This window comes from Pelodiscus sinensis, chromosome 13 (genome assembly GCF_049634645.1).
Source record: "Pelodiscus sinensis isolate JC-2024 chromosome 13, ASM4963464v1, whole genome shotgun sequence".
Taxonomy (NCBI): domain Eukaryota; kingdom Metazoa; phylum Chordata; order Testudines; family Trionychidae; genus Pelodiscus; species Pelodiscus sinensis.
Genome location: NC_134723.1, coordinates 28,738,816 through 28,750,824, shown reverse-complemented (window position 1 = coordinate 28,750,824; position 12,009 = coordinate 28,738,816). Strand labels below are relative to the sequence as shown.

Here is a 12,009-nt window from a genome sequence, read left to right as displayed (position 1 = left end):
TGCTGTAGAGGTGAAAACCATGTCCCATGAAGGTCTTTTCTGGAAAGAAAGGAGCAGCGTTCCCCGTAAGCTGGGTGCTTGTGCAGCCGCTCGGGAGATATTCCAGTGCTGACCAGCTGATTAGAAGAGTGCCCACAGCTAGGTTTGTGTTTCTTCTGGTGGTGCACATTCACACATGCCTTGGTGCACACAGAGAAAAATAATTTGCACATGGAAGGACAAAATCCGTACATGGATGGAAAAAATTAGAGGGAACATTGGTAAGGAGTGAGGAACGATGGATTAGCTGCTATCCATCATGCTTTCACTGTGGTGTTAACCAAATATGCTGCTGCTGTTTACTAGGCTATATCCATTTTAGGGAAGATACTGCCTGACTTAAGTTAGATATGTCATTGGCTTTCAGCATTAAGTACTTAAGAAGGTGGGTTTCTGAAGGATGGCAGGAAAAAACACCATTAGGCCACCATGTTTCATATCGATGAACTTCCTCTTCTTTAAAACTCTACTGCCCCTTTACATGAATGATTGCAAATCTACAGCATTAGGAGTTGTCACACACACTATACACTATCTTGATACTTTCTTGACACCCTTTACTTGGTCTGACTTGTACATTATCCAGCATTTACAAGTACCTGAGATAACAGTGCAATGTCTTGTTTGATTAACATGTCTGTATTTCATAGGGACACCGGGAATTCCAGGACCAAAAGGTATTGATGGACCCCCAGGTAGTCCTGGTCTTCCTGGATCACCAGGACTACCAGGTAGGCATGATTAGTACAACAAGGTCAAGCTGGAAGAATCATCAGACTGACTGCAGAACCTCAGTTATTTTTGTGTTACTTAAGCCAGAAAGTTCTATGATCCGTAGTAGATATCTGATTCCCAAACAGTGACTTGCAAAATTAAACAGGAAAATGTTATTTGAAATTGAAGGTTATTAAATGCTGTTTGAAAAATTCAAATTCCCATTCAGAGAAATATAGGCTGGCATGATGGGTGTCCTCATAATAATTTCTGACATGAAGTCCCATTTGGAATGGCAGAATTCCCATTGATTACAAAGGACATATGATGGCAACTGCAGATTTACAGTGGTGGAATTAGACATGGCAAAAGGAGTACTGTGATTGCAGTTGCTACACTACATCAAATTATTGGATTAAAACTGTAAACTGTCATGGAAGTTTTGCCTGCTGGATTTGGTCCCCTAAACCTTTTTAAAATTTAAAATAGCTTATTTTTTCATATCTTGACAACTGTATTGTGTGATGTGTATCTGTTTTCATTCTCTGTCACTCACATATATGTATGTATAGTGCCCTGAAACTAAACTCCAATAATTTCATTGCACTTTAACTGTCTGTTGGCAACCCTGACTACTTGTATTACTGACAATGTTATCTCATTACCTTTTGAAACTAGCAAGTACCTGTTTCTGTATCAGTAGGCTTTCTTTGTGATAGCTTAGCCTGTGTTTGCAGAAGTAAGAATCTAATTTCACCTATGAATGGACGCATTAGATGGATTTTAATCACCACTACTAAACTGCTTAAAGATCACATTCCTGTCACCCTTTTTCTTAGAGTGCAGAAAGTAGAGAAGGAAAAGAGTTTTTGTTTTAGTTTTAAATTTTCTTATTCACATGGACCCGACATTACTTGGTCATTCTTCAGTTTTAGTTTTGTGATGGTTGGTCTAATATGTTGCTCTGTTGTTTTAGGTGATGTTGGCCGTCCTGGCTCCATAGGTCCTCCAGGGGAGAAAGGGCAGCCAGGTCAGGATGGTATTCCTGGGCCAGCTGGACAGAAGGGTGAACCAGGTTAGTTTTCTACTGGTTTATTTTCCACTTCTAATTCTGTGTTCTGATTTCTGCTCTGTCCTCTTCCAAAAGCATCCATGCTCCCTCAGGAATCTGTGTGATTCTCAGCTCTGGGGGGGTGCACTCAAAGAAGGGCATCAAGCCGTCATTGAGATACAGGACAGGAAATTGCTTCACTCTTAGACATTTGGCCATCTAAGGGTTTTGTAGCTGAGCACAATCCCTTCCACTCCAGTTCCATTCCGGCTGGCATTGCTTCATCTCCTTCTAGAACAGGAATGGGCTGCATCCAACCTGCCAGATCACTTCATGTGGCCCCCAGGAATGCAGCCATGGGTGAGGCCCACTCAGGTCCACTTAATCTGAGTGTGAGAGGAAGGAGCTCTGTCAGCACCTGGAGTGACGGTAGTAGGGAAAGCCTCTGTCAGCATGGAGCCTTGGGTGGTGAAAGAGGGTGAGAGGCAGCTCTTCCCACCACCCTGAGGAGAGGCGGCAGCTCTGGTCACAGTGGACTCACTCCAAGATAGCCCTGGTGAAAACCTGCCGCGGTTGCTGAATAGGGGTAACACGTCCCCAGTGGCAGGGGCAGCATCAGCGGGCACAAGCTCATCCTCCTTTCCAGAGATCATAGAGCTGAACATAGGTGGGCCAGCGTATGCGGTTCAGCATGGTGACGTCATGGTGGGACTCATTGCTCTGGAACCCATTCTCACAGCAGAAGCCAGCAAAGGCCTCTCTTTCCTCAGCCACGAAGGTTCCCTCTTCCACTATATCCTGGATCCTCTTTTTATTTTTAAAAAAGAATGGGCCACAACAGCATTTTACTGGATTGTGTGGGCTTTTACCACCTTAAAGATGCCCGTTGCTGCTCTAGAACCTTCTTGGCTCCGGCAGGTACTTCCCTCAATTAGCTGCTATCACACAACTACAAATGCAAATTTACCAAAACCCACAATGTGAAAGACCATCTTGTGTGTGGAAAGAAACATGCCACACAAGCAGCATGTCACTTTGGAGGAGATCCTGTAAGTGTATAGGGAGATGTGGGAGTGAGCGAGAACTCTGTTAGATGATTTGCCTTTTCCTGCTCCCCTATTAAGGAAACCAAATTACTAGTAATGGACTCAACTTCTTAACCTCATCTTATGGTACCTACTGCTGGAGGTGTGAACACTCCACATATGTAAAAAAAGATTAATCTGTTTCTTTTCAGGTCAGCCAGGTTTTGGGCGACCAGGACCTCCTGGACTCCCAGGATTATCAGGCAAAGTGTTGTTTTGTTTTGTTTTGTTTTTTCATAAGGATGTTTGTCTATACATAAAAATATATATACATACAAAAGAGTGGGAATGGTAGATATTTAGCTGATATTGTTATGCTGCAGCACATTAACAGGGTAGCAATAACCTTTTATATTATATGCTAAAGTAAGACCATTCTCATTTGCATCAGTAACTGAGACACCCATGGCTCGCTATTGAACTTAGCGAATTAGCAATGAAGCAGAAAAGACAAGGCAGTTAAATCAACTGTATTATGCACTGAACTGTGTTGATTTACTCCTAACAAATATGGTGTAGCTATAATATATGACAATTGGTAACATTTGCAGAAGCATCTATGTGGCTTTAAAAGTCACTTGCAAATTTTCAAAAGTGACTTAGATACTTAAGAAGCCAATTTCCTTTGACTTTCAAGCTGATTAAGACTCCTAAATCACTTGGGCACTTCTGAAAATGTGATTTGTTGGTATGTCTTAACACTCTATGTTATATTAATACGAAGCTATTACAGTCTTACTACTTGGGGAACTCCCCACAACAATGTCATGTCCATTAAACCCTTGCTCAGAAGTGAGGTTGTGAGACCCTTATGAGTTTGAGTGTCAGTAGGTTTGCACAGTAGGAAGGTGAGATTTAGCAAGGTCCTGTTGCATGCCACAAGTTATACAATTTCTTGTCCTGCAAGAATTCTCATCTGTTTAGTCTCTCCGGGCTTGATTGTCCTCACACCAGTTTTACGTTGATATAACTCCATTGGTGCCAGGGAGATGTGTTCAGATTTACGTTTTATGAGCAAGAATGGAATCAAGTGCTAGTACTTCAACTGTGCTTTGGATATGTTAAAGGTAACTTATAGAAGATCTAACTACAGTTTCCATAAACATGTCTGTTTGGTTTAACAGGGCAAAAGGGTGAGATGGGATTACCTGGCCCTCCAGGTGCCCCTGGACTTATAGGTCTGAAGGGTGAACCAGGATTCCAGGGATTCCCCGGGCTACAAGGTCCACCAGGTCTACCAGGCCTGCCTGGGCCATCTATGGAAGGTCCAAAAGGTAGTCCTGGTCCACAAGGTGTACCAGGGAGACCAGGTAGGAATGCGGCTCAAAACTTTCTGTCTCTATCAATACTTCTTTGTTTTGCTGGCAGGTTATCAGCCTTTAGAACACCTTAATTTCAGATTAATTCTTTTGTTATAGTGTTTGGCTGACGCCAATGTTTCCATGCTATAACCTGTACATATTTCTTGGAAATCAATAGGCTATCTTGCTAAAAACAACAATATTAAGAAAGATACTAAAATAAATTTTAAAAAACCTTGATTTCTGCTTGTTTTTGAAAGACCCGGCTTATACCTGACAGCAAAATACAATGCACTGGCAAATGTAAGATTCTCAGCATGTTGTCACAGCAATCATCTAGAGAGCACCAAATCAACTTTTGCAGCATCTGCCAAATATGTCTTTGTGGTATTGTTACATGATCAATGAATTTCATCGCACACAAAAATAAAAGTAATAAACTGCAGCACAGTAGGACCCCATGAAAATCAAATTAATATTTGCATCACAGCATGATCAAATTGGACACTGGTTTCTTCATCTCAGCATCCCATATGCACATCATCATTCCATCATATCACACTGTTCCAGTGGATTCAGTGCAACACCATGCAAGCTTCATCTTTCCATTCCATGTTTGCATCTTGTTCCTGCATCTACTAATTCTGAGAATGACGACTTCCATCCTGGCTTTACATCACTGAGCAGATCCCTGGTGTATTGAGGAATTTGATTGATTGATTGTTTAATGGAAAATTCATCTGCATTAAGATGCCACTTTAGAGTGATTAAGGATTGTGTCAGTAAATATTCTGTCTTTCATCTCTCAAGGCCTTGTTTTGCAGTTGTTGCTTGGACTTGAAATTAATTAGCTGCTAATACTATAACTTGCTACCTGATGCACTTGATGCTCATTTTCAAGAGAAGCAGCTTGTTGAAATGAAATTGTTTTCTTGTTGACAAATAGAAAACACTTATTTTAAAAAAATTGAAACTTTGAGAGTCGTCTGAATTGGGGATTTTTCATTGGTGAAAGCTCTGGGTGGGGAAGGTAAACACTGAGTTTGTGCATTTACAAAATGACTACTCTCCACATATTGACAATTTAGAGGATGGGAGGAGGATGTTGGACAGGGGGATTCAATACAGTAATTCCTCATTTAACATGTGCCCGCTTAACATGTTTTCGCAATAGCACAATTTTTTTTTTTTAAAGAACATTTTTTGAATTACACATCCGTCCCCGGAATAACATGATTTCCCCAGCCGGCCCATTGCCAGCAGCTGCGCAGGACTTCCCCCGCCTCCCTGCAAAGTAGCGGAGGGTTTGCCACTTGCCGCACCATTCCCCGCTGACTCCCCCTTGCCAGACTCCTTGCCCCCTCTCCTCCACTCCTGCTTGCAGGCCAGCAGTTGGGTTTCCCCAGCTGGCCCGTTGCCGGCTGCTGTGGGGGGCTTCCCCCGCCTCCCTGCAAAGCAGCAGAGGGTTCTCCACTCGCTGTGCTGTTCCCTGACGACGCCCTCTCGCCGGACGCAGTGCGGGTCCCGGCAGACCCGTCACAGGGGCATACTCCCAATCCAATCTCCCTCCCCTTCCCCAGAGCCAAACAGCTCCCCTCTCTGCTGTAACCCAGTCCCCTTTCTCCCCCAACCTTATGTCCCAGTCACAATAGACACCACCACTTGAAATGCAACCCCCACCTTTTCCATTATTTTTAGTGGGAAAATTGACCCCACATAACACGTTTTCACTTAACACGATCATTTTCTGAAACATATCTATAGTGTTAAATGAGGAATTACTGTATAAATTGTCTAATGTCTTTAGTATTGTGAGCTTGGAGCCAGTTTAAGTTCTGGTGCAAGCAGATACAACTCCAAGTAAGGATTGTGACAATATAGACCTTTGAGATCTTCAGATGAAAAGTAGCATCCAACTTCAAATCATGATGATGAAACATTCCATAGGGCAGCTGATGACTATTCTATAATGATCAGACCCTTTCCTTAAAATTCCTTCTCATGCTGTAAATTACCCCACAAAATCTAAATTTTATAAAGTAAAGCATATTAAATTCTGAGCAACTTGTGATCCCATATTTCACCTGTACATAAATGTAGATACATTTTGTGTGTGTGTGTGTGTGTGTGTGTGTGTGTGTGTGTGTGTGTGTGTGTGTGTACACACTGGACTCAACAAATCCGCTTATCTACTCGACTCAACAAATCAGCTATCTACTCGCCGATGGTGAGTAGATTTCAGCCAGTCGCCCCGTTAACCGGCAGTGTGCGCGTGCATAGTGCGAGTCTGTGGCATGCGCGGTGCGGGGCTGGCGAGTGGGTTTTCGCCGCAGTCGTCGAGCCCTGTGTGTGTGTGTGTGTATGTATGTATGTATGTGTGTGTATATATATATATATATATATATATATATATATATATATATATATATGCTAGTTTCTGTTTCTCATGTTTCAGCTGTTACTAACCTAAATCAGTCCATGAGGTACATGACAAGACCATCATTTTGTGCAGATTTTAGGTTATTAGTTGGAAAACACCAGTGAAGTTCTGCTCAGGCATGTTTTCTCTCTCTCATCTTCATTTATGTTGCATGTCATGTATAAAGTGAAATGTTTGTCCTGCTCTTTGTGCATGGACTAATGTGGATAAACCAAGCTATTACTGTAGTTCTATTACAGTCAGCACTTTGTAGAACAAAAAGGTCTAGCCCATTGTTGAAATGCTGCTTTCATAACATTTCAACCTCTTGAAGTTAGTCATAAAATCAGTTGTGCTGCTGACAGATTATCCTACTTGTAAGGAAATAATAAAAACACAAATTGGATGCATCCATTGTTTACTTGGCTTCTGGGTGTATTTTCAAATTACTTGAAGTGGTGGATCAAATTCAGGCCTGGTATAATTCTGTTGACTCCAGTTGAGTTACATCAGGGATGAGTTTGGTCTGTAGATAATGGTAACAGTTTCTTAATAGCTACCACAGGAAAGCAGATTACTAAGAAAATTAAACACTGTTATTAACTCCCTATTTTGTTATTGACGGTGGAACAGTAATAGTTTGGTGTTTGCATACTGTATGTAAAGGAATATTGAGCTAAATCTAAATGAAAAGTTTAGTTTAGTACGTTGACGTTTCTAACAGTTTTGATGTTTTTCCCCCTGTTATTATGATGGCCTTGGTGAACTTTGATCCCCTACTCCCAGGTCCTTCAGGTTAGCCCCTTAACTCCAAAATAGTAACTTTGCATGAAGTTGAATGTGTGTACTTAAAAAAAACGTTTTTGGTATATAAATGTGGATAACTAAGGTCAGGTATACCAAGTCATTCTTCAAACATACCTTTCATGTGATACAGAGGCAGCAAGCAGTGTGTGGGCACATAGTCATTTTGATTAACCGATAAAACCAGGCTTATCAGTTAATCATTTAAATGACTATATGCTAACATCCCTACCTTCCATTGTTATATATATTATAACTAAATTGGCACACAAAGCTACCTCCTCTAGAAAGCTGCAGAAGAGCTTTCGTAAGTGCTTAGCAGTTGTTTCAGATTTACTTAATGTGATAATAGACTGTGCATGTAGCACTAGCCAGATGTTGTAATGTCCCGGTGTCTGTCCTTAGAATGAAAATGACTTGGCATACCTACGTAATGGCAAGCTTATTAAATAAAACCTTGAGAGTTTTGCTATGATGACTTTTAGGAAACAAACTTCTGTGATCAAGATTCAATAGCAATTAGTCAAGTGTAGTTTTAACTGTGTATGCTAGACTTAATGTACCATCCTATCCTGCTCTAGGTCATAAAGTATAAAACGAATGTGGCCTCTTCTTTTTATCTAATTGTGGGTTTTGTTTGCATCACAAAACCATTCTAACATGTGGCTTGAATAGCAGTCGTGTTTTAGGAGAGACTTCGCAGAGAGGTTACAGTTCAAGACGGAGGACCACATAAGCTAAGCCTCTGTCCGTGCTTTGCCTAACTCTCTGTCTCACCACATTCACCACAGACTCTCAGCATGTCATTCATAAAATTTGGAAATCATAGCAAAACTTATGTAAATATGAATTGCATTTTATAAGAAATTAATATTAGCAACAAGATGTCTCTATATTTTTAACCATTACAGAGCTAGTATTAATAAAGTTTGATTTGTCAAATGCATAAAAAATAGAGCATTGAGATAAACCTGAAGTGTTTACCATGGTTTTTAGCTGAACATTGCATGAAATCTATATTTAAATCATTTCACTGTCATGAAAAGGTTGACTGGTCCTGGATCCACCTTGTCTTAATTCTGGAGGATGTCGGGGAAAAGTTTATTAAAGACTTGCCTGCACTGAACTGAAGAAACCTTAAATTGGCTTTCCAAGTATGTTTCTGCATTAAAAAAAAATCTCCCTAAGAAATTTAAACAGACCAATTAGCATTTAGTGGAATTTTTCATCAGGAATAGTGACAAAAAAGAACCATTCTAAGCATAAATGCACATATCATACCATATATTTGCCTCCTGATTAGTACCTGATCAATGCCCATTTTAAAAACTTTTCTTGTCTTTTTTTATTGTGCACTAGTATTCTGCTCTCAAGTTGGTGACATTCACATCTTTGCAATGGGCTTAAGTGGTGATTCCATCTTGTGCTAAACCTCTACACAGAGATACATTTCACCCAAAAAGGTGAAAGCCTCTGAATCTATTAATTAAATTGTATATCCACCTGACTCCAGGCCACATACAATCTGAGTGATGTCAGTGAAATGGTTATTTAATACAACCCTCGTTTAATACAACCCTAAGTATAATGACTAACTGGCAGCAGACCTCATTTGTAACATTAAAGCAAAAACATGCTCTTCAGTAAAGCCTAAGTTTCTGATTTAATGAAGAGTGTCATGTTGACCGTAGGAGCCTGATCACCAGAATAAGTTGTATATGAAAATGTATATCTTTGCCTACTCATGTATGTTTTTTCCATGCATGTTGATTATGTTGTAAATACAAAATATACTGGTGAAATGGGTTATTGTTTAGTGTATATACTATCATTCGTACTATTTCTAACTAGTAATCTTGTTTTGTACTGTGTGATGTCTGATTCTTCTAACATCGATCATTGGGCTTTGGTGAACTCTGATCCTTCCAGGTCCTCCAGGTTAGAGTCTTAACTCGGTCCATTTATTTTATGCATTGCATTTGTCATAAGAAAAATTGATATTTTCTCTGTAATTCAAAGATTATTTTTAAGTACTGTGGGTACCCTGAAGATGGTATCTGTAGACAGTTAGCAGTCCTGGAAAAGTAACCTGTAATTAGTTCCCATGTGCGGGACCAGACTCAGTTTCTTTTCAGAACAAGCTTGTATGGTGGCATGTGTTTATAGCTGACGATTGCATGACTTGTTTTATATGTGGTACTAAATTGCTACTGATTTTTTGGTCAGGATTTTTATCTTCAGAACTGCATGCAGATATCTTCCTTATCAAATACATTCTCTGTACAGGGCCTCTTGAAGTAAGACTTTACATTGTTAAAGGTTTCAGAAGAATTGAAAAGCCAGTGTGCTCGTGAGATCTTATTACATAGCTAGAATTAATGAGGAGAAATGCATGAAATGCTCCAGCAAAGACAAAACTCTATCTGTTGGCCCCATTGATCGCCAATATAAACATATAAATAGACATGTGACTTAAATGATAACAACACTTTCTTAAATGATAACCACACTATACACCTTATAGTTTGTGTGTCACATATGAATAACAATGACCTTGTATTTATCACTATGGAACTAAGGTGAAATGTTCTGATTGGGTGTTTGTTTTCAATACACTATTAGTTGCTTTTATGAATTTACATGAAAATGTCAATAGGGTATTTCACCCTCTGCATAAAGGAAAAGGTTGTGCAATCCCCAGAGACTTGCCTAGGTACTCCCTGCTGCTCAGTGGAGAAAATTGGTTGAGTGCGCATTAAGAAAAAAACTAATCCTGAATGTTAGAGGATATAATTGAAACAAATATCCAGTCTCCATTGGGGTTTATATAATCAGCCTAATTATTGGAGAGGGAATTAATTAGCTGCAAGGGGCATTCATCCCTGAGCTTTTGCTGGGGAAGACTCAGCTGTTAGCCCTACCACTAACTCCTCTGCCTCAAAGGTGGGACAGCGTCTAAGAGAGGCAGGATTTGGGAGCAGTTTTTACTTTTTCCCCCATCAGGAGAAGCATTTTGGGAAGGTGGCACACAGCCTTATTTCCCTTAATGAAAATGTCAAACTCTTTCTACAACGGGGGGTGGAGGGGAGGCACATTTTCCGCTGTGGGTGTCACTCTGTGACACTGCCTTTTGCAATGAAGAGGGTCACTCAGGAAAGGGAGCATGCTACGTATTCTCATTAGATTGGTCCTAGCTGTACACTTTGCATTGGGTGCTACAGGAAGCCAAGCTAAATACATACTTTAGTGTAGAGACACAGTCTTTATATGCAGATCCGTATGGAATCTACAAGAGTCAGACTGACTCATACTGATCTATGAACATCTGTTATGTAATGTCAAGGTCTGCAAGGTCCAGAAGGTCCACGGGGCCCCCCTGGAAATGGAGGATTTAAAGGAGAAAAAGGAAACCCAGGTCTGCCAGGCCAGCCTGGTCTCCCTGGTCTGAAAGGAGATCTAGGCCCACCTGGACGCCAGGTAGGAGGAGGAGTGATGCTTATTTCTAGCTGGGAATGCTTTATTTTTATAGAGAACCAAATATAGAGCCTTCTAGTTGGAAGATGCATTTTATAATGAGCGTAAAGCCAGATTGTTTAAAGCACTCTGAAAACCCCTGTATTAGAAGCCAGGATCTTTCAAAGTTGGCTCGTGGATCCACCCAGGTAAGTGGCTAGTGGGCCCTAAGATGCTTTGTTTATTGAAGTGTACACAGGCCGGGAGCCTCACAGCTCCCATTGGCTGGAAAAGGCGAACCACAGCCAATAGGAGTTGCAAGTCTCTGTGCCTATGGACACTTAGAATCATAGAACACTTGAACTGGAAGGCACCTCAAGAGGTCATTGAGTCCAATCCCCTGCCCTCATGGCAGGACCCAGTACCATCTACACCATCCCTGATAGATGTTTATCTAACCTGCTCTTAAATATCTCCAGAGATGAAGATTCCACAACCTCCCTAGACAACTTATTCCACTGTTTAACCATCCTGACAGGAAGTTTTTCCTAATGTCCAACCTAAACCTCCCTTGCTGCAGTTTAAGCTCATTGATTCTTGTCATATCCTCAGAGGCTAAGGAGAACAATATTTCTCCCTCCTCCTTGTGACACCCTTTTAGATACCTGAAAACTGCTATCATGTCCCCTCTCAGTCTTCTCTTTTCTAAACTAAACAAACCCAATTCTTTCAGCCTTCCTTCATAGGTCATGTTCTCTAGATCTTTAATCCTTCTTGTTGCTCTTCTCTGGACCTTCTCCAATTTTTCTACATCTTTCTTGAAATGTGGTGCCCAGAACTGGACACAATATTTCAACTGAGGCCTAATCCGTGCAAAGTAGAGTGGAAGAATGACTTCTCATGTCTTGCTCCCAACACACCTGTTAATGCATCCCAGAATCATGTTTGCTTTTTTTTGCAACAGTGTCACATTGTTGTCTCATATTTAGCTTGTGATCCACTATGACCCCTAGATCCCTTTCTGCCGTACTCCTTCCTAGACAGTCACTTCCCATTCTGTATGTGTGAAATGGATTGTTCCTTCCTAAGTAGAGCACTTTGCATTTGTCCTTATTAAACTTCATCTTGTTTACCTCAGACCAT

General features: G+C 40.8%; 1 protein-coding gene across 1 annotated transcript in view; it reads left to right on the top strand.

Annotated features, from left to right (window-relative positions):
• Positions 1–12,009, top strand: part of COL4A5 (collagen type IV alpha 5 chain) — a 145,537-nt gene that overhangs the window by 117,663 nt on the left and 15,865 nt on the right. The window contains exons 38-42 of the mRNA XM_075940947.1: positions 690–770; positions 1,730–1,828; positions 3,042–3,092; positions 4,014–4,199; positions 10,757–10,890. Coding sequence (XP_075797062.1) covers positions 690–770; positions 1,730–1,828; positions 3,042–3,092; positions 4,014–4,199; positions 10,757–10,890 — 551 coding nt within the window. The remainder of the gene's footprint in view (positions 1–689; positions 771–1,729; positions 1,829–3,041; positions 3,093–4,013; positions 4,200–10,756; positions 10,891–12,009) is intronic.